Genomic DNA, 27,295 nt, shown 5'->3' with positions numbered 1-27,295 from the left:
TACCATTGAGTTGTGTGAATGAAAATCCAAACATGCTATTAATTTGGCCATGACAAGTGAGGGAATATATATCAGAAAATAGCATTCCACCTCAAACGGTTCGCTTCTTGATTCTTCTCCAGTTTGTCACATTCCTGTAAACAATTATTTTGTCCTCTTTCCAATAGATTTTATTGATCAGCTCCACCAATATACTTGTTCTTGGCAACCATATATACATTTAATTTAGAACATATTGATATAAGCTGAGACCAAAATTAAGTTAAAGAGCAGTTTTGTGCATGTCGTGGCTGAAATTTGAATTTGAATTTGCTGATCTCAATGCATTATTGTCAAACTTTTGAGCTAAGCACCTGAGTTATGAGCAGATAACACCCTGATTAAGTTGGCCCTGTGGGCCATAATTTCATTCAAGCTACACAAGACTTTATCACTATTGGTTGACAAAGCCGAAGCTCCACATGGGTCACCATTTCCACGTGATTTTCCATCCACGAGGCACGTGCTTCCCACAGAGGTTCCCCGAGCTTTTGAATTACAAGAATAAAATATGTAATAACATTGAATAAAGTGTGGCGAGTACGGCAAGCAAGTGAAATGCGTTGCATATGAGTTATAACTGATCAGAATAATGAAAAATGTTTTACTAATATATAAATTACTACAATTTTAAAGATACTGACGTATTGTGCCGCCAAAGGAAAGAACATATGTAAATGTGCATCGTGCAATATAGAATAAATAAATAAATTAAAATACCTTATCCAGGAACGGTAGTTTTGATTAGAGAATCCTTAGGACTTCACGTCACACTGCTTCCTTGTGTACAAACATGTCTTTGAGAATGGAAGCGTTTCCCATCAACCCTAAATTTTAATCGCGGGTCAATTGCTTAATCACTTGTGTTACTTTTCAACTGCTAAGATTACCAAAGGTGTGCGATTCCTTCATTGCTTATTTTAAATATAAAGGATCTTATTATTATTATTGCATATGTAAGAAATATTTAATGTCCACCCTGGCAAAGTGATGCCTTCATGGGAATCCTATTTTTCCTCTATGATATAATACGTTGAATATCGTTGATCGCTATAACTTCTCATCAATATTCTGGTCTCTGGATTAGGCTTTAAAATATTACTATTAATCTTTTTCAGTTACTTATTGAGCCGCTCTTTTAGTGCAGTTATGCATTAATTAATTAAGTAGTAGTTCAGTTTTTATGTTGTTTTTGCTATAATTATAAGAGGAATGTTTGGCGATGGTTAGAATTACAACTAAATTAAAGCTGTAACCATGGCATCGCTTCAATAAGTGACGAGAGATTCTTACATAGGACTAATACAGCATGCAGTTAGGTACACAACCATTTAGATTCCGATTAATATATAGCAGAAAACTGTCCCCCGTTTTCATCATCACCAGAATATATATTTTTATATATAAGTAATAAAAATATCGAATAAAATTCAATAAATATTATTTAATAATTATTTTGAGACCTTAAGTTATTTATAATTTTGATGTACACTCTTGTTTGTTGGAACTTGAAACCCAATAACAATCATCGCATATTAGCTAGGAATCCTAGGATCGCTTATCAACCAGATTACTTCTTAACCAAATGATACATACATTTATATATATATATATATATATATATATATATATATATATATATATATATATATATATATATATATATATACACGTGGTAGTTTCAAATATAAAAATCATATAAAGAAAAGATCATAAGAACTTGAAAACCTATTCTAGCTAGGACCCTAAAAAAAATGCGTTCAATTTAAGGGTCATTGACCTTACCTTCGGAATTCTTGAAGAAAATAATAATTGGCAATAGTAGGAGAAGAATGACAATGAAATAAGGATAAGTCCAATTATAAATTATGGGTGCACCAATCAAACAATGTCCAATTAGAGGGTAGTGATCTAGATGTACGTCACTTTGTAGAACCAATCGTTTGATTAATATAAGGAACCTTAGACACTGCATGTGTTGCATGCAGACTTAAACTTAAATGAGCGCTTGATATGTTTGCTAGCTAGCCTGTTATTTAAAATGGTCCTTTTGAGTAATTCCTGGCCCCAAGTTTCACATAAACAATCAAACAGAGACTTCATAAGGGCTAAGGAAGAAATTTCAAATATACCAATTATAATAATGTTTCCTCCACGCCTTCCCTCCTAACGGAAATAGAGAAAAAGAGGGGGAAAAAAAGGCCCATTGAAATTGGAATTTACTAGTTATTGCTAAGTATTAGAGGAACGAGGGGGACATAAGGACATGCATAGAAAGCAAGTATTCAATAACACGCACCAAAGTGGAATAAGTATAGTGCATAAAAATTATATTTTTGTGATATAAGGCTTCAAGGGGGGGTGCATCACATAAAACAAGTGGACCCTCTTAATTTCCTCCATTGATGATTCCTACCGAATTACCAATAAATTAAACAGATGGTCGCCATCACAATGAAGGGTCCCCAGCTTCCTTACAGAAGCTGCTTGATCCCCTTAGCTGTTCCAGCGTATAGCAGAATTGCAGCCATGTGTATGGAAGAAACCAAACTATATCTGTAGACCCTTGTCCTTAAACCTTGGGAGCTCAAATGGTCCCAATATCCCGGTTGGAACAGTGGCAATACATACAAATGTTGCTCACGTCAGTGTCCAAGAGCATGTTACTGCTACTCAAGAAAAAATAAAAAGAATCAGCCGTATTGTTTTGGACACCTCAACCCTAAAATGCAGAATCAACATCTTACATCATGTGTTAACAAAAGCTAATATCATCGATCACCGGGGATAAGATTTGCTATAATATACACACTTAAGCTCCTAATAAAACATTTCTTTTATATTTTTCAATAATTAAGTGAAAAAATTGTTATAATATTATATATTATTAAACATGACTTCAACAAGAAATAAGATAATAAATAAAAAGTCGTTTTAATATTACAACTTCTTTAATTTATATATATAACAAGTTATTTTCAAAACACGACTTACTTCTTTTTGTAAAAATTTAAAATTTACCTTTTACGGTAATTTTTTAAAAAACTTGTCCCAAAATGTAAAAAAATAAAAAAAACCTAGATAGATGACAAGTAAAACATGCTATTTAGGAATCCTAATAAAGTTCTATTTAAAATTAAAAAAAAAACTGAAAAAATGTGTTGCCACTAATCAACATTAGTGTCAAGTTCATAAATATGATGCATTGCGCTGCTAACCCCGTGAAAATGTATCTTCATTTACACTCTCTCTGTTGACCACCTAAACCCATCCTTGTGTTTTAGTGGTAGATCCCGCGCCGATTTCCCCATTCAGTTTGGGACTTTGGGTAAAGCCTACCCAATATTTATGAACGTTAATCACTAATCACTCAAATATGGGGCGGGAAGAAATGGAGTTCAATTTAATGCAACAATGTAATGAGAGAGATGTTCACCATTGTAGCTCACCTAAAGATAGACATACCGCGTGTCATTTATAATGATTTTCAAAAAGCATTAATCTCTTAAGTAAATTTCTCATTCCTTTTCTCTCAAAATTAAGCATTTATAAAAATATTTTAAAGTTTAAAAGTTATAAACACTACAAAAAGTTGCAATGCATGGTTTTAAATTTAGCATATGTATAACCCCCCCAAATTCATATATTATAACTTTTTTTAAATGTATCTTGATGTGACTACTAGTGTCGCCGATTAAAAAAAATAGACTCTTAGTATTTTTGAAAATACTAATAATAATATAGAATTTTTTTGGTCTTGTACATTTAGATTAAATTTATTTTTGGTGTCTCAAATTTTAAAATATTTTTTAGTCTTCTTTACGTACTTTAAAAATAGTCAACTTTTGGTTCTTACAAAGGACTAAAGTCTAAAAGTATAAAAAAAATAGAAATTGAAAGTGAACTATTTTCAAACTAGAAAACTAATAAAATCACTTTAAAATTTAATCAATTAAAATTAAATTTCATCTACATTTAAAGTGAGTCGGAATAATAAAATTTACATACTGAAATACGATTATGTGTGGAATTTTGTCAAAATCTACAGCCTGGATTTTAGCAGCACTGTAGCTAAAAAGGTGTGCGGTAATTAGAAATAGAATCTGATATTCCAAATAAGGGGATCAATTTTTATACCTAAAAAGAGAATAATTGTTTTGACAGTAAAAAAAAGAGAAAAGAATTCTCTCCATGTAATCTAAATATACATTAAATTGTCTCCCGGCCCGTCCGAAATAGCGTGTTTGAATGGACTTATATTAGATTTTTTAAAATTTAATTTTTGAGTTTTCAAAATCAAAAGCAATCATTTTTTCTTAATTAACATTTTACTTTTGCAAACTTAATTAAATGCTTTTTTAAGAAAAAAAAACATGTTAGAAAATGACCTTAAGAGCAGTGATACCAACTAAGTTGACATCTCACCCCTAAGGATCTTATGCCACACACCTTCAAATACATTGATGAGAAAAAAAATGAACAAAACTCTTGGAAGAACTAGGCCTAACCCAAGAAAAATAAAAACTATAAGAATATGTAAGAAGAAAGCTCTTGTCTATATCTAAGGAGCTCATATCAGATGAAAGAAAAGGAAGAAATCCACCAAACTATCTAAAAAACTGTGCATCAAAACTATCTAACTTAACTGCACAATCACAATCATTGTCTTCACAGTAAACATGAGAAATTCTAAAACTAAAAAAGGAAATAAATCTCAAACAGTTTAATCAACAATTTTGGAGAAGACAAGGGAAGTGAATTAGTTAAGTGTTGATTGCTGGTGTTCATTGGCAATATGAGTTTTCTCACAATTCTCCATGGAGTTGTGAATGGACGCACCCCTTGATGGTGTTTTGACTTCTCTAGGACATGACTTGATTTATTATTCTTCTTAGTTGTTTTGTCATTTTCTTCCTTTAATTTTTTGCCTTTTGTTTTTAACAATCCTGTGTACCAAATCCCCTTATTTATCATATTTTTTTTTTTATGAATTTTGATGCCTACCTTAAACATCATTTTCTTGTTTCACTCTCCCTTCACTTTTTTTCTTCCATTACATTTTCCTCCCATGAGGGTGAAAATGAAGAAAGGAGTCTTTGTTGGGTTTGCATGCGCTATTTTAGTTTTCTAATTCTGGGTTTTACAATTTGTATTTTGATTTTTCAGTTTGCGTCTTTTCCAATTTTTGGATTTCCATGTGCGATTCTTGGTTGACATTTTGATTTCCCAGTATGTATTTTATTTTTCACTTTGGAAATTTTCAACTTTATAAGGTTGTATATTGTGATTTTGTATTGAGGTTTTGATTTTCAAAAGTCTCTTTTGGATTTCCATTTTTTATTGTTTAACAATGATTCCTTAATTAAGAAACGTTACTTACATGTAACGTCCACCTAGATTTGCTTTAACGGTGAAAATTTACAAAAATTGTTTCTTAACTATAGAAACTCATTAAGCAACATGCACGGGAGATGTTTTAATGTTCATAGCAAAAACAAAAAAAAAAGATAGAATTTTAATTAAATTTTTCTACTTTAGTTTAGTTGTGGCATGGGGTAAAGTAGGAAGGAGTAGTTATATATTCAAATAGAATAAGCATACTGCTTTATTCTTTGAGAATTTTGGATTATATTTATTTACCATCTAATACCCTAAATATCCTTGTTGTGGTTCACTTTTTCTCTCGTCCTGCTCCTTCATTCGCTCCTCTATCGTCTCCTTCTCAGTTCACTCTCCCCCCTCACCTTCCTCCTCCACTATATTAGGGTGCAAATGAGGATGAAAGTCATTGAATTTACATCTGAGATTCTAGTTTCTAGGGTTTTGATCTTCCACTTTGAGTTTCTCAACTCGTATTTTGATTTCCAATTTTTGTGGTTTCTATTATTTTCTATGGATTTGGATCCTTTCCAGTGGTTAACAGGAGAGGTACTGTTAAATAAACTTTAGTCATTCATTAGTTTAAAACTTAATCAACAGATGAAATTAAAATCAACGGAAACTCATCGTATCACTTTTTTTGCTTATGAAATCCGAATTTGCTATTGCATGATTTGATAACAACATCCAAAGGTACATAATAGTGCTAGCTAAACAACATGTAAATATAGGGCATAACATATAAATGTTTACAGAGATATTTAGATATTATTTATCAATGAAATTTTTATAATGATAGCAGAAATCAAATTATGTTATTGTGAAAAATTTCTTAACAACTGGATCATTGGTTATAGAATAATCATATTAATGAATTCTTGGGGAGTTTTGGATAAATTCTTTTAAGCATCTGAATTATTCCAAATGTTGGCGGCTTAATTCCGGAAAACAATCACAATAAAGTCAATTAGCGTAGCATAAATGAAAATTGTCAATGCCTTGCATAAAATAAAAATTCAAAATGAGAAAATAATTGTGCTTTTTCCCCGGGAGTGGGGGCTTCACAAGATCAATTAGTGGTGAGTTTTGGCGTGCTGATAATGAAACTCATGTGCTTAAGGAATTTCCAGAACATAAAGGAAATCTAGGTGCAATTATTTAAAGAAAAAATTGTGTATAATCGAAGGGGGAAAATGAATATACGTATTTATATATATAGGGATTGAAGTGTTCCTAGGTTATGCAAGACTCAAATCATTGATCATGTTACACCAGAATAGAACTATTAATCCTCAAAATGACGCAATGATAGTACTGGTCCAGAAAGAAGAAGAATGTAATATAGAAACAAAAACAATGGGCAAGCTCCAAAAACTCAGGTTTATCTGGATGAATTGGATATATACGGGGAAGGACTGAAGGAGTGAGTGGCTTTGCCTTGAGGTGCGGGCCACAAAATTTAGAAATGCCACGTGGAGACAGGCTGGCTTGAGAAGGGTGACATGGCAAGGTGTGGGGGACTAGATGGGAATTATCAATTGCAATACACGAGATTGTAGGCACTGCCACCATTTATAATGGGATTGTGGGGGCAATGGAAAGGGAAGTTAGAGAGCCTTTAAGACAAACCCATCTGGCTATCTAATCCCAATTCATGTGCATTCATTAATCAATGTGGGTGAAATAAAAAGCAAAGCAAACCCTCCCAAAAGAAAAAGCATGATTCCTGTGCCTTACGAGACAAGAGTCGCTTTCTCACTCCCCATAAATATGCTCCTCCTTTTTTTTACTAATTCAGCCTCACACTCTCCTTTTCTCTGACCGTTTTGCCCTTGCTTCTTTTTTTTATCAGTTAACTGCAATGTCTCACCTCATGTATGCCTCTCCTTGTTCAACCAAACAACATCAACAACAAATGCATTTTTTTTTGTTATGAAGGAAACAGAAGGAATTGCCTAGAAATGAAGATGAAGATGATAAGTTGGAAAAAATAATAACTAAAAATTGGTACCATGATGTTGGTTCAAAAGCTCATAATACCCCCTTGTGTACTGATAATATCAACTTGTCAAATTATGGTAATGGCCAAATTATGGATGGCCTGTCTCGATCACTGTGATAATTGCAACTTGAAAAGTTACAAATCAAGAATGATCATATTCAATAGCAAAGAAGAGAAAAAGGTGTGTTTAGTGTCAAAATGAATCGTTGATTGGTCATTATTTATGTTATGTACTGCCTTTTGTGACACACAGAATGTCTAAAGGCTAAAGACCCCCCATGATCACGGTTTATTTTACAGCGAGGGAGAAATTTACAGGGTTTTAATTTATTTCATCCATTGAATTGATTCTAATCCAAGCTCACATGTGGAGCTACTATTTCTTCACAATTCTCATTGAGTCAATCATGGCTGAGTTATGGAAAAGAGACAGAAAAAAAAGATAAAAGAAAAAGGGCGATTGTATTTTTATTAGAAGAATTGCTGTAGTATTAAATAAAACTAGAAAAGAAATATAAAAAAAAAATGAGGGATCATGGAAATAAAGGGTCAACGTATACAAGGGTAAATCCGTGAATTAGTTAGTTGGCTTGGAAAAATAAATAAGAAACGGATCCTCTTGCAAGCTTTGCTTACTTTTGTGGCATTACGCTTGGCTGGAGTGGAGTTATCTTTTGTGGGTGGTTGAAACTTGAAACCGAGGACCCGTGATGGGTGACCGGGTATACCCAGTTAGAATCATGCACTCACCGGCTGAGCCAGGTACCAAATCATAAATATTAGTAGTAGCTTATTATTAGGGCCATAGACCTAAAAGGCCATACATATAGGTTGTTTGTGAGAGAGAATCTGGGGTGTGTTGCCATTGCCAGCTATGAATTAGAAGGATGAAAGCTTTCCCAGGAGGGTCAAAGCTGTCAAATTTTAATTTCAAGGCTTTTTTTTTTTTTTCCCCTTCCCTGTGTTTCACCTTATAGCTACATTTACACGAAATCCACATACTAAACACCCATATAATCCTTCACTTGTTCTTCCTCTCTATTCCGTTGCCGTATTCTTTCTCTCAGAAAAAAAAAAAACTCTTTCTCTTCTCTCTACCTCCCCCTATATATTCCTCCCCCTTTATTATTAGAGCACATAAAGAATTTCTGTGCCTGTTTTGATTAGGAGGGAGGAGGGAGAAGAAGAATAAGAAGGGAGCGAGAATAGAAATCAACCCCGTGTTTGATCAATTTTATGGTCCAAGATTGAACATAAAAAATGGCGGTTACTACTCACACTCTATCTGCCACAGAAAAGAAACACTGGTGGCTTACCAACCGAAAGGTAAGGTATCACACCCTTTTATTTTACAGTAATCAAATGATGTTTTGTGTTGCATCATACAAATCATGTTTTGTGTTTTATTTGGAAATGTTTAGAATGATATAAACACGCATTTTTTGTTTTGTTTTGTTTGTGTTTTGAAGATTGTTGAGAAATACATTAAGGATGCAAGGAGCTTAATAGCGACGCAAGATCAGAGCGAGATAGCTTCGGCTCTGAACCTTCTAGATGCGGCTCTGGCGATTTCTCCGAGGTTTGACCAAGCGCTTGAGTTGAGAGCAAGGGCGTTGCTCTATTTGCGGCGGTTCAAGGAGGTTGCTGATATGCTTCAGGACTACATTCCGAGCCTGAGAATGGGAAACGATGACTCATCATCGTCTTCTTCTGACAGCTCTCAGCAACTTTCGAGGGAGGGAGTGAAGCTTCTCTCTTCTTCCTCGGAGTCTCCGGTGAGGGATCATAGTTTCAAGTGCTTCTCTGTGTCTGACCTCAAGAAGAAGGTCATGGCAGGACTATGTAAAACTTGCGACAAGGAAGGGCAATGGAGGTAATTTGAAATTTTTATTTTTATTTTCTTTCTCTCTCACTGACATTCTCCCATTATTCTGTTTCATTGGTTTTGCTTTGCCGTGCTATCTGTCTCTCGTTTATTTATTATTTATTTATGGGGTTTTAAAAATGGAATTTTTCTTCGTTTTCGGGTGGTTCAACATTTTTTCTTTAATGACTTTTATTTACGTTTGAGATCAGATCGAAGTAACTACTCAAATGGGTTTCAGTAAATGCTCCTGTCCTGCCACCTACACACGCAAGTGCTTTCCAGCTCCTTTTATTCCAAAAAAGAACTCACTCTAATTCAATGCACAATAAAAAAGAGTACTAAATGTTTACTGTCACGGTTCCTTTTACCGTGGTACATTTACCATTCTTTTCCTTCCATCAGACACATGTCCATTGTACGCTGGTTTTCTTTGTTTTGTTTTTATCCCAAAAAGCATAACCCCCTTCTGGCTTTAAGAGAAAAACAAAATAAATGCAGTTGCCGTTAAGAAACAGTATCTATCACTCCTTTATTTTTATTTTTTTCATTTTTTACGTTACATATACAAATTTCTATACTATATTTCAAAATTAAAAGAAACAATTTCTTGTTACCATATTTTCATACTCAAAAAGAACAAAATGTAATCTGAGTTGGCCTGTAACATTTGGCTTAAATTTCATATGTTTGGTAGACCTATCACATTGTTAATGCTCTCCCATCTTTTTATCTTTTTCATCACACTCTATTCCCCTTTACTTTGGTGACAAGTTTATGCATCTAATAAATGCTTTAAATAAAACGATTTGACAGGTAATATAGTTAGATTAGAAAAATCAAATGTTGAAACATATGCTATAATAAGGCATACTTATAATAATTAAATTTTAATTGAGCAATACAGTTGTATATTACTACTATTGTTTAATTAATTGTGTGTGGAATTTTCAAACATACAGATACTTGGTGTTGGGTGAAGCATGCTGCCACCTAGGCCTAATGGAGGATGCAATGGTTCTTCTTCAAACGGGGAAACGCATTGCAAGCGCCGCATTCCGGCGCGAGAGTGTGTGCTGGTCGGAAGACAGCTTTTGTGTTACCAATATACCCTTCTCCGGCGATTCCACAAACGCGCCACCCTCAACTCCGCCGCGAACCCTTCTCGCAGACTCCGAGAGCGTGGCCCAACTCCTCGGCCACATAAAGTTCCTCCTCCGCCGCCGCGCCGCTGCACTCGCCGCCCTCGACGCTGGACTCTACTCGGAGGCCGTCCGCCACTTCTCCAAAATCGTCGACGGCCGCCGCAGCGCGCCGCAGAGCTTCCTCGCTGAGTGCTACATGCACCGCGCCTCCGCGCACCGTTCCGCCGGCAGAATCGCAGAATCAATCGCCGATTGCAACCGTACGCTCGCATTAGACCCCACTTGCATCCAAGCACTCGAAACCAGAGCTTCACTCTTCGAAACAATTCGCTGTTTACCAGATTCTCTTCACGACCTCGAACACTTGAAGCTTCTCTACAACTCAATCTTGCGTGATCGCAAGCTTCCAGGTCCTGCGTGGAAGCGCCACAACGTGCGATACAGAGAAATTCCAGGGAAACTCTGCGCCCTCACTATTAAAATTCAGGAACTTAAACAGAGGTTGGCTTCTGGTGAAACCGGGAATGTGGATTACTATGCTTTGATTGGTGTCCGACGAGGATGTTCCCGGTCGGAGTTGGAGAGGGCACACTTGTTGCTTTCCTTGCGGCACAAGCCTGATAAGGCAACTGGGTTCATCGAAAGGTGCGAGCTTGCGGATGAGCGTGATGTTGAGTCTGTTAAAGAGAGGGTGAAGATGTCGTCGTTGTTGTTATATAGATTGGTTCAGAAGGGTTACACTAATGTCATGGGTAACATTATGGATGAGGAAGCTGCTGAGAAGCAGAGAAAGAAGGCTGCTTTGCAAGCTATTCAAGCACAGAAAGAGAAAGCCAATGAAGCTGCTGAGCTGAATAAGGTCGTTGAGAGTAATAGGAGCAGCGTGGAGAATACTAATACTAATAATACTCAAAATAGGTCTATGGTGTCTTCTTCTACTGTGAATCCGGCGGTGTTTCAGGGTGTTTTCTGCCGCGATCTTACGGTGGTGGGGAACTTGCTTTCTCAGGCGGGGTTTAACCGGTCCATGCCGGTGAAGTATGAAGCGTTGAGCTGTTGATTGAATCGAAGTTGGTCGGAAATGGAAATGTTTGGTGGGGGGGCTGTTGGAGATGGTACCGGCAGAGGGAATCTCTGGTTCGTTCGTTCACTTTTGTTGTACAAAATTATGCAAAGAAAAAATATTTTAGACTGCCGGAAAATTTTGTCACCTTTTCCTTTTTATCTTTCATTAGCCATCTTTTTATTTTTATCTCTCTATCAGATGTACAGATTATCAGTACTGAATGAAGACTCTACTTTTGTATTTTGGGTCTGCCTTGCTTAGATCTTTCCTCTCAATGCCTCTTTAATTTCGTATATAAGTGATGTCGATTTTGGTTTAGCGGTGATCTTGTGCTTCTAATGGACATGGGAAAAGATACTAATATGCTTGTGTGTTTTGTTAGGTAGTGCAAAATAGAGGCTTTTACTATTTGTTGCCGTGCCAGTAGCGTGGAACAGTAACTGAAAGTCTGAAACTGATTTCCTTTTTTCCGTTGTCTTTATCTGCTAGCTTTCTATTTTTCTCAGGCTGATCTATCAGGGAAAACTGACATTGCATTAAATTTTATTCATTTTCGTATCTACCAAAAATTTTGCTGAGCCTGAGTTTTTGGTTGTATCAAAATTTTATGCCTTTTTGTTTGGTTATTCTTCTTAGCAATGGGTTGTTCTTTTTTATGACCTAGCAGTTGAGCAGGGAAGGGGGGTAAAAGCACAGTTTGAAGAATCACTTGTTATTGATGTGAGGCTCCATGTCATGGAGCATAACTTTGAGGTATGTGAACGTGGTCATATTGTAGTGGTGGACACAGTTTTGAAGTGAACAGGGAAAAAAAAGAGTTGTCAGATTTTTCTTTGCTTCTCCTTCTGGTCTAATACACATTCAGATACAACAAAAGAGCAGGGGGGGTGTCTAATCTGCACTCGATACAAGAAAACAAAGGGATTAGATAGAAAATGTCATTAACTTTATTTGCTTTGTACATATGTTCCGTACTACTTTTTTTTTTTTGGTTGAGTAAGTTGCTATATGTTTCTTATAAAACCAACCCAAGTGTGTGAGAGCTAGGTATTGAGGAGGTTGGTGGTGTCGTTGCATTTGGTACCACCTGTCCTGTAAAAGAGAGTGTAATAAAAGAGAACAAAGCAAATTTATTCAGTTAGATCTTGGAACAATATTAAGAAGGGTGATGGTGTGAAATGAATGTGGGTTTCAACCTCCCAAGAGTAATAATGGTACATGATTTGAGGCGTGGCTTCTGATTCATGAAAAAGCCTGTGAAATTCTGCTCCCACGAAAATATGCATTATTGTGTTTCTACAGTGACTCCCTGGCTGTCACTTTGGACGATTGATACAACTGTTGCCAGATTAAAAAAAAGAGTTTTGAATGCGCCGGCTGACTAGATGCTCTGATTTGAATCCAAAATGTGAAAGCAACTTAAAACGTGAGATTAGAAAAAAAAAATAAAAAATCTTATAGTAGATCTTTCATTCTTCAAATAATATACAAAACAATAGGTCAAAATCCTTCTGTCAAAGGAGGAAAAAAAAAACTACATGCGTTTAGAATTTCCAAAACACGAGAGTATTAGAGGGTGTAGCTTAATTTTTTTTTTTTTTGGGGGGGGGGGGGGGTGTTCAACGGGTAGATTGAATGTTGAATTATGAATATGAATGCAAATATATATTGGTCCCGTTTCCCACTATATATGTGAAAGACTACCAACATATGGTTCATGTAAATTTTTAACCATTTTTTGTTAGCGATTTATGTGACGGCCATGGCCATCTCTTAGTACCTTTTTTTTTTTTTTTTCCTGTTCCTTCGTTTCATTGCTTCCTAATTTAGAAGCTTCCTAAAGAAAAGAGCCACAAGTATTCAATAGTCTCATTGATCTTTACCGGGGAGACCGGAAATTTTCTTCCTTTCCTTGCTTGCAAGTGATTTGATGCCTTTTTTTCCTTAGCAAGAATAAATAAACAACTAAAAGAAAAAGATTTGTCGCCCCTTTTCCTTGAAGAGCGCCACTTTATTTTTCCACCTTATTCTATGATTATGTTTACATTCTTTTCACCCTTAAACCACAAAAACTGTGCTGTAAATGATTTGATATTTATCAATATGCCTTGAGTCTTCGAATCATCCACAATCGTCCAATTCTGTATTGATTCACCAAATAATTGGTTAATTAGCATTAGTAATTTAGTATATTTTATGAATGTTCTTACATCTTGTCTTCAATAAGAAGAATCTAACTCTGAAAGCCTTCATCGAGGAGAAAAGGGAATTAGTAATTAAGCAATTATGCACTTCTTTGCCACTAGAGGATGCAAATTTAAGTTGTGCACATGTTAAATAATAACTTCCCACCTTCCATCGTGTTAGCTATCTGCACTAAAATGTGCTTCCCAACTCACTCGAAGCAAACATTTAAATAATGGGGCCAGCAGTGGGGATTAAAATGTGAGTTTGGTTGATTTTTTGAAACATGAAATTAATATATAGCTGGATGTATTGTATACTTCGCAACGCTTCACAGCTAATACTGTACTATTTTGAAGTTTTTGATTGCTCTGAACGGATTTCCTTTTTTTGCATAGAATGGAGAGTAAAACGTGCATTTATTTATAAAGATATTGTATTCACATAATAACTTATACAATTTATGCAATATTTACTTTTTTTATTTCTCTTTATTATATACCACCAATTTTATTTCATGCTTTTCTGATTCCTTATTTCTCACTTATTCAAAAACAAAAAGTTGTATATTTTTTTTTGTATAAATAGAATTTCTCTGATTTATAAGCTAGAATTGCACATTGAATCCCATTGGTGGAAAAGAGGAAAACATGCCTCGCACATCTCCATTATTAATGTAAACAACAAAATTCTTCCACCTAGCACCATTGGCAAATTAGTGATCTGGAACTACTCCTCTGACAGAATATTATTTTATTCTTTTCATTAACCTTTCATATTCGTATTGAAAGCATAATTCAATTTCTTGAGGCGAAAGAAAAGTTGCTTCTCACGAGGGCTCAATTTCTTTAGTTCCTTTATTCTGTGGTCAGAGTCTTGAGGGCATCTGCGTAAGACTTTTCTCCCCCCTTTTGTGTATGTGTGTGAGTGTGGCACTCTCGGATCCTCTCTGTACTCGCGAGTGTTTGTGTGTTAGTTTAGTCTTATATATTCTTGTTAAATCTATAGACTAACTAGGGAGTCTAGGATCATATATATTAACTACATGCATTAATTCCACCTCGTGGAATGACGCCACTATTTTTTTTTTTGTACATTGTTTTTAGATTGTATAAATTAAAATGAATAATGAATCTAAAGTTTTAAGAATTTCTCCTTTAAATACTTTGAGGGGACTTGACCAAGAGGAAGACATTTAGTAATACTTTTTTTTTTGTGAAATACATTTAGTAATACTTATAAACAAATGTTTTAGCAAAATTGGGGTAGAAACATATCTAAGAGGTGTTGTGGGAGGGAAAAAATAACCCTTCATGTTTGAATGTAGGGGACAATAGGGGAAGTCATGCCCACTTATAAGTTATAATGTTAGTGTTACCATATGCTATTATCATGTGGCTTCTCCATCCAAACAATGATGGACTATAGAGGGTTTTCTCTTGGCTCTCTGTCAAACCTTGGTGGCACAATGCGCTGGATGAAATATCTGACAAAAGTTTTCACATTACTTATTTTAATTCATTAGTTCTATAATGCAATGCAGATAATTACAAAAGAAAAGGTACAAAAAGAATTGTTTTTATCTTATTGTTTGGGACATGGGGAGTCGAATTTCATTATGAGCTAAAAAATGAATGAAACGTTTTAGAGATCTGAGTCTGCAGCAGCAAGCAACCTTTACAACTCATCTAGAATGGTTTTTATGTCACTATATGTAAACTAGTCAATTAAATTTTCTACCTTAATATTAAATATCAATAATGATAACGACTTTTGAAAAACACATTACTCGTTTAAGGAATGGTTCTGAAAATAACCAATGCTATGGAATCTGATTTCTGATATGGCCATTGTCCAATATTGCTTCATAGGCCTAATCGTCTATCTATATTAGCTATTGCAAACGTTATGGATATGGTGTTACGCATTGTAATGTGATTTCAATGTGAACGTAATTTGTGATGCGCCTGAACTTGAAAGTCCACGGAAAAGAGTATGGGCCATGCATGAACATCATAATTGTGTAGAGTAAGAGTACCATATAAATTAGATGGTGGGAATGGGAAGATAAAGTAGGCAATTGAAAGCTTTTCTAAATTTCTATATATATGTGCCTTAAAAAGTCGTATGCAGTAAGTTGAGTACGCCTTTGTACTATAGTTTGGTTGATTGCTGGCGTTTCCACTTGAAATTTTTAGGTATGAACAAAAAAGTAGTCGTACAATTATAGGCTTTGTGATCCCACAAGTTGAAACTTAACATGAAGCCAAAGCCTTTTGTCCCCGTTAAGAATCAGATGAAAGTGAAACAAGTATACCTCTTCTATATTTTATTTTTGGTTTAATTTCCTTTGCACCAAATAAGAAAGTTGAATCCTTGAATTGCATAAATTTATAATAATTGCTACCATTAAGGAAACTGACATCAAATAAGACGAGCATGCTTACTTCATTTAAATAATTATTTCCAACATATAATTGATTATTAATACAACTATTTATTGAAGGTAATTATAATTTTTCTATAACTGAAAAATGTATTCATTAATTTTTCATTTATTTTAGCGGTGAAATAAAGTTTAATAGAATTATAAATATATATTTTTAGTTAAAATTAAATAAGAATTTACACAAAAAAAGTTAAAATTAAATAAGAGAATTTTCTTACGACGGGTTTAAAAATTTATAGGTCGATAGCTAAATCATAGTAAAATGTTTAAGTGTGAGTTATACTATTTACATAAGTGTTTTTTTATTCTTTTATCGTAACTCTATTTTTTTCCTATACAGAAAATTATACAAATGTATAATATAAATATATTATTTTATTTATAAATTAAAATATTTTCACTATCCTTTACAAATAAATTCAGATGTTTATCTTTTCGTTTTTCGTTAGTGGTATTTGAAAAATGAAAATGAAAATGTTGGCTAGTTCATCATATTATTATTTTTTGGCTCCACGAAAGTGTCTTTTTTTTTTTTGCCATGACCCAGGGAAATGAGCACGATAGAGCACTGACGCTATAAAAGGTTAGGTTGTCATTTTAACAGCACTCTTTAATGTATATCTATAATAATGGAATGGAATATGTATACAATGTTTTATATAATAAATAAATAAAAATGGTAAAGTATTTCATTTATATATAATTAACTAGTTACTAGTTTGCTAGTTTAGCTTGTAGCATTTCTAGTAATGGTAGGAAAGAAAGAAAATAAAAACAACAAATAAAATACATTTTTTTTAATTAAGAGAAAGTGAAAAAAAGAAAAAAATAACTTATGAAAATAAAAGTCATAATTTTTTCTTTTTACTTTTCTTCCAATTTAAATTTTAAATTTTTTTTCTTTCCTTTTCACTATTTCTCTCGTTCCAAGCATAGGATAGGTTTATCCACGACAGAATAATGATAAAGCAAAGCAACATTAGAAGTATCAATGAATAATGAATAATAAGGATAAATAGATATTTTTATTTTTTAATGTGTAAAGCGTTAATAAATTTATTCTTAAAAGATAAAAATTCAAATTTTAGTCTCTGAAAATAAAAATAGTGCATGACAAATTCATTCATGCGTTAACTTTCGTCCATTACCGTTAATGAAATAGCTTATGTGACAAAAATGTGACAAAATGATTGGCAATTTAGTTGTTGAATGGATTGGATTAAGATGTCAGTAAGTTTCTATTGGATCAAAATGCCATTAAGTTTCTATTAAACTAATTTGTTAGATCTCAAATTTTATTTTATTTAAGGGTAAAATATAATTTAATCTTCATTTTTTTTTATTGTTGTAAGCATAACATTATAATAAATACATAAAAAAATAGGAAAACAAAAATAAGTTAGAACAAATATAATAATAAACATTTTGATCCAATAGAAACTTACTAATATTTTAATTTAATAGAAAATTATTGATATTTTGATTCAATTTATTCAGCAATCTTGTTGGTAGTCATTTTTGTGACCTTTTTGTCCCTTTACATTACATAGATTCTTTCATCAGCACTAGCAGATTGAAGTTAATGGGTGGATGAATTTATCGCATTTGTTAGTACTATACACGTTTAGGAACAAAAATGAATATTTACCCGAATAATAAAAAAAAACAAAGTGGCATTTATATTTTGGATTTCGTGTTTTGTAAAATGATGATTGCACTTAAAAAAAACTGTTATCAGAGGTTTACTTAGATGCAAAGGCAATGCCAAATAATAAAAATTAATTAAAAAATTATTAAAATTATTGATTTTGATTTAAAAAGTTAATCTTCAGTAGAATTAAAGTATCGTTATGTAAACAATCATTATGTTTGAAAATTGTCTTCCACGTTCGCGTTATCAAATATAAATTTTTAACATTAAATAAAAATTTAAAATATTTTCATACGTTTTAGCTTCAAATATACTTTGGAGTGTAAAAATGGCTTGATTTATCATGTACAAAAACACAATAAATTCTAAATGATTCTCCATGAATTTTTTTGTGTGTCTGATTCTCCATGAAATTTTATAATTTTGTTATCAATAATCTACACATTTTTTTTCTATAAATGGTATGTTTTTCACGAGAAAAGGGGATGGTTTTCTCCTGTAATGAGTTAGAATGTTTTCTTCTCACACTAGAAAGTAGAAAATAGTAACCACCTTTCAAAATTTGCATATACATATGTGATTAAATCAATATCATATTAAAACATTTTCATTTTGAAAAATGACACCTATAAATAAAGAGAATATGATTAACAATAAGCAAAGCAAATCAAATCAAATAATAATAATATAATATACATACAAGAACTAAAATGCAGTGTTAATTTTTTCTAGAGAAAAATACTCATATCATACACTGTTAGTGTAAAGATCCTTTACAAAGGCAACGAATTATATTCCCATAAATTGCCACATCATTTTTATTATTAATTAATTGAAAATAGTAAAAAAAAAAAAAAACCTCGCTTTCTCCGCTTTTTCGGATGCTGCCATTGGCCTCTGCACTTCCGTATATCACTTTTCAAGATATTCAAGCGAAAGAAAAAAAAAGGTGTAGGCAGAAGATTTAGTATTATTTGTGTACTAATCTTGTCATGGAATTGAAACTTTAAAGTTTTAATTCACTCTGTCTCTTGAATTTTGCAATAAGTATTTGAGATAATTTTATGACTGTTAAACATAGTTTGATATTCAAACTTATTTAAGAATTGGATAAGGGACAGGAAGAGAATAGGAGGTAGAGGTGCGGTCGTGCACACGCAAGTGGAAAGGGCGAACGAACGTCGTGAGTATTGTTACAGAATTCAGGATTTTACCATTTTTATTCAATTAAAACAATACGAGCGATGTGACAATTTGTAAAAATATGATTGATGGTCTATGTAAAGTATCTTTACACGTAGCATTTTTCTCTTTTTTTTTATAGGATGCATTTTTAATTTTATAGAAACTAAAAATGTAATATTAATTTTATGAGAACTAAGATGTAAAAATCATTTCATCACTTATATGTTAGAGGAGATATAATATATATATATATATATATATATATATATATCATTTATTATAATGATTTTAAATTATCATTATTATGTATCAATTCAGTTGAGTTTGTTTTTATTTTAATTTTATTATGAAACTATTGTTGAGTGCTATTTAGATGTTGTTGTGCTTGCAAGATAATATAAAGTTTTTAACAATAATCTTTTAAAATAAATTAAGACATGTTTAGACTCAAATTTTCATTGAAAGTGTCCGCATTTAATATCAACCGTGTCTCGGATAAGGTTATTTTTCAAAGAAGATAGGTTTGAGAAAAAAACATTTAAGAATTTCTTTTCATTTTCTTAAATAAAATAAATTTTAGTTCTATGTCTAAAATCACTGCAAATTTGTATTTGCAAAACAAAACAAAAAATACCAGCCCCTAATAAGAATTTTGGATCCATCATTACATTAGTGTTATAAAAACTGATCCAATTATCGATTAGCCGATCAATTTTAATAATACTGCCCTACATATTAACATTCATTTTAACGTTGCAACGGACCCAAATAGGAAGAACAAAATTATAATGTTAATTTTATATGGACATAAAAAAAAATTATTTAGGGACTAATCTATAAATTCGTGTCGTGTATCAGAACTAAATGATCAATTTATCCGTGAAAAATATAATAAATGCCATATCAATATTTAGGAACTGTTAGGTACCATTTATATATATATATATATATATATATATATATGAATATGAAGACTTGTTAAAATATGGATCCCAAAAGCTTATGTACAAACACTTTTACTCTTCCTGTACGTGGGTATTCAGGACGCTGAAATTAAAAGGCAAAACAATGATTTCATTGAATTAAATACTTTATGAAGCAAAGGAATTTAACAAAAGTATACTGTTGTCGAGTTGTAACTTGAGTTGTTAAATTAAAAATCATGCAGAAAGCATCCGAAATATCTTCTATCCGACCATTTTTGGACTCATTTACTCGTCCTCATCCTCATCTCCAAACCACCAAGAAATAGGGCCTAGACCATCATCATCTATCGCTCCCTACAAAATAGACATCATGATAAGTCACTACTCCATTAACGTGCAATGCTAGTTAGTCACGACCATTTATTTTAATAATGCTTCTTAAATAGGGTTTCAACCCATCTTCCCAAAACAATTCGTATATGCCCAGAAGTTCAAATATAGTTGCTATAATTGAATCCTAAGGGAATCAGCTATTTTTATGTTGCAAGGATTTTAATGAATGATCAAGAGTTATGTGATGCATAATAAAAGTGTTAGCAATAATAATATAATATGATGAATATAGCAGAAAAAACTAAGGTAGAAGATATAGAAGCATGGGGATAAATAATAAAGGAAGCAATGTGAAAAGAAATCTTAAAAGACTTAGGTATATGATCCTCCACCAAGACAGATGCCCCGCAAAACAAGATGTTTGCACCTCCAAGGAAAAACTCGAACAAAAATTAAAGAAAATAGTTTACAATTCATCATCAATTATGCATCAAGGAACAAAACGAACGATACATAATAAGCAATAACAAACTTTTGTTATATATGAAGCTGCAAAAGCCATCTAAATCAAATTATTAAAATCACAAACAAAATAAACCATCCTAAATACAACATCAAAATAAAAGTAAAAAAATTGATTAAACCAAGATTATAATTATAATAAACATCCCATCCGAAAAGCCATAATAAACATCCCATCTAAATGTTTTTTCTTTTATAACACTACTATAATAAATACTTTAACTCTTTCAGTATGTAGTACAGTTTGGCCATATATCTCATCTTTCTCGTGTAGTTTAAAGTATCCACAAAAATGCATGAACCAAGGTAATGAAAGTAGGAGGCAAACAATGGTGAGGTGAGCAACAAAATACTTACAGAGACCAACATAGGGGCAAATGGCTTTGATTCTTTTGGTTGTTCAACTGGAATTTGGGGATAACTCACATTAGTAACTCGGAATTTGATCTGCCACATTGGTAACCAAATTAAGCATACTCTTTGTTTTCCAATCATACAGTTAACAAAAAAGGAAAGGAGGCTAACCACATCAGTAATAGGATATTCTTGTTCATCATAATCCCAATACCACATGCCTTTCTTGCTGTGATTTTAGTAACAGCAAACAAGCATACTGTTGATCATACTTAATGATACACACATTACATAAAAATAATAAAAGATTGTATGAAATAAAATCTGTAGGAAGAAGTTAGCTCCTTAAATAGATTTTAGTACCTTGAGGGATTAGCCGTTGACTCTTGGCCAGAGGATACCCTGCTTTCAACAACAAAAATAATAATAAAAGATTGTTTGTATTAAGTTCAAAGATAATCCAAAAAGTAAAAGTAGACAGTGGAAACATCACCTTTTTTTCGGTTCAGTCTCAACAAAGTGGTTTGGGTCGGGCAAACGACTTGCAGGAATATAAATATCATCATAGAATCCAATGGTTACTGCCAACCACAGATTCAGCAATTACTAAGCAGGGGCTATCTTGAAAAAATTCCAACATTTGACAATCAGTTAATTTTTCAGATGATGCAGACATTGAATGGTGGTGTTACATGATGGAAATAAAAGGTTGTCAGTGTCACACTATGGATATGGAAACACCAAAACTAGCTTTGGTAACAACTCAACATGCAAAGTGATATTATTCGTGTCTTTATTTCTTTTAGAATACAATTTGAGCTTTAATTAAATTCATAATTAATCACGCATGGCAGCACAGAGCTGCGACCCCAAACCACTAGTGGGATTTAGTTCGGATAAACTATAGTATAAAGAGAGTCCCAAGTTATAACAAAATAATTAAAGGAAACCAATTTCAATCTTATTCTCCATGATTCCAAGAATCAGACATACCCAAAACACAACTTCATAAAAAATTCCAGAATTCAAACACACACATTTATTCATATATTTATTTCAAAATCAAAGAAGACAACGTTTTCTGCTAAAGGAAAGTAGTTAAGAAATTCCCTACCTCACATCCTCTTGGTCTCACTGGAGAGCTCATCAGGAATCCCTTAATCATGACCTCTCATCCTCTCTTAGAAACTGAGTTGCTCAACATTCCTTCTTATCCGCTTTATTTGCAAGGCTCCCAAGCCTCCAAGTGTCACGCTAAGCCTCATGGGAGTTGCATCTCATGGCAAGTTACCACTATCTAGGTAGCCCCCCCCCCCCCCCCCCCCCCATTTGAAAAGTAGGAATAAATGTTTCTGAGGAGTACATTTTGGACCCAATAGCCTGCACCATGCATCCTTCTATCTCTCACTCACTAACAGGATGTTGCACAAGCGACTAATCACTATTTTTATTTTGCTAGAGTATCAAACTTTTAGAGCCACATTCCTCAGAATAGACAATGAAATTGGATACCTATGAGAGAAACAGCATGAAAGAAAATTCCATATTGTGTCAACAAGATGGGTTAAAGCTAAATTGATACTGTCCTGTACCACGAATGTTACATGTATCAATAAGACCGGGTCAAAAACAACTTTCAAGCAAGTATCTAGACTATAATTTTTTTTTTTTAAAACGATTCCCTTGTCTAATCTATATCTAAGTATTGTGCTGCGAGTAAAATGTAACAGATATATGAAACAGAAGTATGCACATAGACACGATTCTTCTCCAGCAATATGCATCTTAAAACAGAGAACTATTGAGGAACTAAATTATGCATGTCGAGAAAATAACAATCAAGTAGCTGAAACAGAGACATACATCGTAAGCCATCAGCATCAGATGAAAGAAGCCTTGCAGTAATAATCTCCTTCTCAAATGGACGAAACATAATCAAATTGAACACAACCTGCCAGAAATATTAGAATTTAGTTATTGCTTAGACACAATCACATACATCATCACTTCTGCCATCAAACCAAAAACAGTGATTCAGGTTCTGTTTGGATTAAGTTTTCAATAAGCACTTACAAGAGAAAAAAATAAAAAGTATAATGAATCAAACTTCTTCCATAACTCAAAATCAACTTATGCACCTTAACTTTTGTAGAAGATAGGAGAGAAACTTCTATAAAAGTTGAAGTGCATAAGTTGATTTTAACTTATAGAAGTTTAATTCAATTTACTTTCTCATTTTCTTCTATAAATATTTAGTGAGAAGTTTATCCAAACATGACTTTAATACATCATAAATTGTAAATAAGAGGTGCTAAGAAAGTACAATCTTTTGCAGGTTCCAATATACTGAAAATAACTCATGATAACCCAATAGTGTATCAACATTTTTGTGCCCATTAATCAAAATTTAAGGATTAAACTTTGGGAGGGCAATTTTTCTCCTAATAAGTTAAAAATCAAACCAAGAGAAGTAAAAATGTAGGACAAGAAGTCCAAAACCAACCCATGAATTCATACCGTATAGGTTGGAGCCCCATCACCAGGGAAGATAAACCCACCATCAATCGATCTGATATCATAGACACTAATGCAGAGGCCCAAGTTTGCTATAACCTGACATGATTACAGAAACTCGAATTGAAGCCAAGTAAACTAAGTCAATTACAAAATATGGTTCACAATGGAAACTAAAAATGGTAGCAACAAAAAACCTTATCTAAGAAAAGCTTCTCAAGCTCCATGTGTATAGCTTCTCGAATAGGAAGAACAAGACGAGAAGGAGGCAGGGGCAATTCGTGTTCGATTTTACTGAGATAGAACATTGAACCTGAACCAAATTACAGAGTACGATTCTTGAGTAATGTAAGACAACTATTAGTTGCTTTTGCAGTGCATAAAAATGTGGTTTCAGCAGGGGGATATGAACCAGAAAGTTCATTTCAAAGCAATGTTCTAAAACTAGTATCGTACGATTCACGATACGTATTCACACGATTCGATACGATTCCAGCTGCTACCGATACGAATAGGAGGTTGTCTCGTTTTTGTTCCTGAATCGTGGTTGAATCTCTGTATCGGGGATGAATCGCGACTTCCAGACAAATCGCGCGATTCTTCACCGGCAGCTGGCCTCGCGATTCTTCAACCTGCGCAGACTCATCGGAGAGCGGAATCGCTGGACACGCCGCGCTGGATGGCAGGATCGTGATGACGAGCGTGTTTCCGCGTCGCTATTTTCTCAGTCGTGGCAGAGCGGAATCAAGGTAGTTTCAGATTTAGGGTTCCTGTGAAGGGGATACTAATGTTTGGGCTTGCGAGTGTTGGACAAATTGAGATCACGTGATTTTTAAACTATGTAAGCCTCCCTCACGTGCCTTTTTAAAACATAATAATGATTCAGATTATTTTTTTTATTCTTTACTAAAACTCGCTTGAATTTTTAAAGTTGGAATCAAATGTGACTTGGACATTCTTATTTTAAAATAAGTTTAACAGTATTTTTTTTATTTCAATTGCATTCAACCTAACTTTTTTTTTTGTCTTGTAGCTGTTTTTCTTTCTATATTTATTTGTCTTAACTCTTAAATCTTATATTACATCAACAATAAATTATTTGACATTAAAATATGTATTCAAGTTTTTATTTCTTTATGTTAAGATGCTCCTAAAGTGTTTATAAATATATATATATATATATATATATATATATATATATACGCGCGCGTGTTATGTTTTTTGTTTTTACGATTCATTACTAGAAAAATAGGCATTTTGATACATGATATATATCCTAATACAACTTTAAAGGTCGGGTCAATTATCTACTTAACTAAATCACTCAATTACTAGATTCCTTGATCGAACAAATGAATTACTAATTCAACCTTATGATATAGACTCTATTTAAAAAAAATTAAAATATTCACTATATACAAATGTGATACTTGTAAAATTTATTAAACTTTAATACCATGCACTAAAAAATGACAAGACAACACAAATAAACATAATTTCCACAAGCTCATTCTTCACATTCAAGGCCATAACTCTTACGTCTTCCTCATTTGTTAATTGTTATAGGCCTTCAAAATTGGATTTTCATTTTCACAATTTGGTGCTATGCACTTTTGGCCATTGTCAAAGTCTTCGACAACTCATTCCTCATTAGGAAAACAAATACTTCAATTTCAACTCTAAACTGGTATTATTCCATTCTTGATTAAAAAAAAAAAAAAAAAAAAAGAAGCCACAGAAGCTAGATGCATGCATGTAACTCAAAAGACAAGCATCATTCACAACCAAGAAAGAGGATTGCTTTTCTCAAGATAAATGGAAAAAATAATCTGGCTAGCAATCACTTTGAGTTCAACTTACCTTCATTTGAAACATGTTTCATTACATCCGCATTAGCATGATAATTATTATTACATGACATTATGACAACACTACAATTATATGACAGATTATTTCACTATCGTCAATAAACCATTAACCACGAGTGGCCATTGATTTTCACACTCGATTATCTGTAGCAATTCAGGATTACTTTACAAATCTAGTAATGAAGCACCATCTAAGACGAACTTATGTCATAAGGAAGATGTTACCTTAGCTATATAATGGTTAATATAGCCAAACCAGTCAATGCCCATTATATCAATGGGATGAAATCAAGAACATAAAACTCTCCGAGTTCTGGCTTCAGAGCTACAATTGGGGTTCACTGTTCAATGGACATCCTGAAAACCAGTGACCCTCCATACGCGGATGCTTTGTGAGAAAAACTCAGGGAGTTAAACACCCAAATTAACACAGTGCATAACAATGATACAGAATGAAAGCAAATTGAAATTTGCTCACTGTTCACGATGTTGTGTCTGGATTCTGGCGTGACGGAGATGGGGACGGCCTAGGGAGCACCGGCGACGACGAGCTTCGCGTTAGGGTTGCGAACTTGCATTATTGGCTGCGTTTTGCGAAACTTCATTTTCGGTTTTCCCATTCTGCTTCTATTTCGTTTTTTATTAGTATTATTTTTTCAATTTTTGTATTATTGAAACGATGTCGATTGACCGTTGGGTCATTGGTTCACGGCGCTAGGAGTGGACAAAGGTTGCAATGGATTGAATTTGTGACTTCTTTTTATCTGCTCCAATCAATTTTACTTGATTTTATTTAAATTGTACTTTGTTTAGTTGGGTCTGTAATTCAATCTGAATCAATAGGATTGAATTGGATCAAATGGAATTATATCATCTGATGTGTCGGGAAGTGAATCTAATAATATGAGATTTAATATATTTAACTAAAAAAATATTTTTTAACTATTAGTCTAATATTAAACATGTTTCACTCCAAGTTAAAAAAATTAAATTATATATATATATATATATATATAATATATAATAAAATTGGGTTGGATTAAAAAGTCCAATTTCTAATGATTAAAAAAAAATTGATACAAGGTAATCGAGTGCATTGGATTTTAAAAAGCAAAATTCAAGATCTGATTTGAACTCATCGTATTTGCCTTCCATCAAGAAAAATAGAAAACATCCCCAGGATTGGTATGATGACACTGATTGCTCTTAAAATAAGTAGACCATTTCCACTTTTGTCTCAAAATAGAATGGTAAGTTATATGGAAAATTGGTTGAACCATATCCTAATGGATGATCATTGGATGTTGTCAAGTTTGAAAGGTCAAGAGAGTTCAGATTCGGAGCCTTAGTGCTTTGTTGAATGGATAATATGATTACTTGGATTTAAGGGTAACCATGTGGTTATAGGGAAGACTATTGTTTTGTCTGACTGAGAACCATCACAGTTTGCAGACCTTGATTGTCATGTGATTATGTGAATGTTTAAATCAACATCGGCATCAGCATGTACATAACATGCGTCGTCGGGGTGGTGGACTTAAAGACACAATCTATGTCGTTTTTCAGGAGTTGACAATCTCTTTCCTTTTCTCCCAATCTTTGCATTAATGTTAAATTGTAAGCATTTATATTTTAACTTGTTATGAAAGAGGTGATAGAAAAAATTTTAAAATAAATGACTTTATTATAAATTAAGTTGGGAAGCAAAATGACACAATTTTACCACTACTCTTCCTCTTCAAGTTAGACCACAACCTTCAACAAACGCATTTTTGAGTTACTCACGTAAAACACGAGTGATACATTGAGCGCTT

General features: G+C 33.2%; 2 protein-coding genes across 2 annotated transcripts; one reads left to right on the top strand and one right to left on the bottom strand.

The window, feature by feature from the left end:
- The first annotated feature begins 8,221 nt into the window (after positions 1 to 8,221).
- Positions 8,222 to 11,738, top strand: LOC114400285. The gene is made up of 3 exons (XM_028362655.1): positions 8,222 to 8,746; positions 8,890 to 9,293; positions 10,247 to 11,738. Exons 1-3 carry the CDS (start codon positions 8,681 to 8,683, stop codon positions 11,487 to 11,489), a joined length of 1,713 nt encoding a protein of 570 aa, XP_028218456.1. The 5' UTR covers positions 8,222 to 8,680; the 3' UTR covers positions 11,490 to 11,738.
- Positions 11,739 to 19,948: 8,210 nt separating this feature from the next.
- LOC114400802 (DNA-directed RNA polymerase III subunit RPC8-like) lies at positions 19,949 to 24,423 on the bottom strand. The gene is made up of 9 exons (XM_028363437.1): positions 24,070 to 24,423; positions 23,811 to 23,926; positions 23,617 to 23,712; positions 22,963 to 23,050; positions 21,593 to 21,680; positions 21,463 to 21,501; positions 21,271 to 21,328; positions 21,103 to 21,192; positions 19,949 to 20,244 (listed from the first exon to the last, which is right to left on the bottom strand). Exons 2-9 carry the CDS (start codon positions 23,919 to 23,921, stop codon positions 20,176 to 20,178), a joined length of 639 nt encoding a protein of 212 aa, XP_028219238.1. The 5' UTR covers positions 23,922 to 23,926; positions 24,070 to 24,423; the 3' UTR covers positions 19,949 to 20,175.
- Between the last annotated feature and the right edge of the window lie 2,872 nt (positions 24,424 to 27,295).

The sequence above is a fragment of the Glycine soja genome, chromosome 19 (genome assembly GCF_004193775.1).
Source record: "Glycine soja cultivar W05 chromosome 19, ASM419377v2, whole genome shotgun sequence".
NCBI lineage: Eukaryota > Viridiplantae > Streptophyta > Magnoliopsida > Fabales > Fabaceae > Glycine > Glycine soja.
Note: the sequence above shows the minus strand (reverse complement) of the source record. Positions and strands in the feature narration are given on the sequence as shown.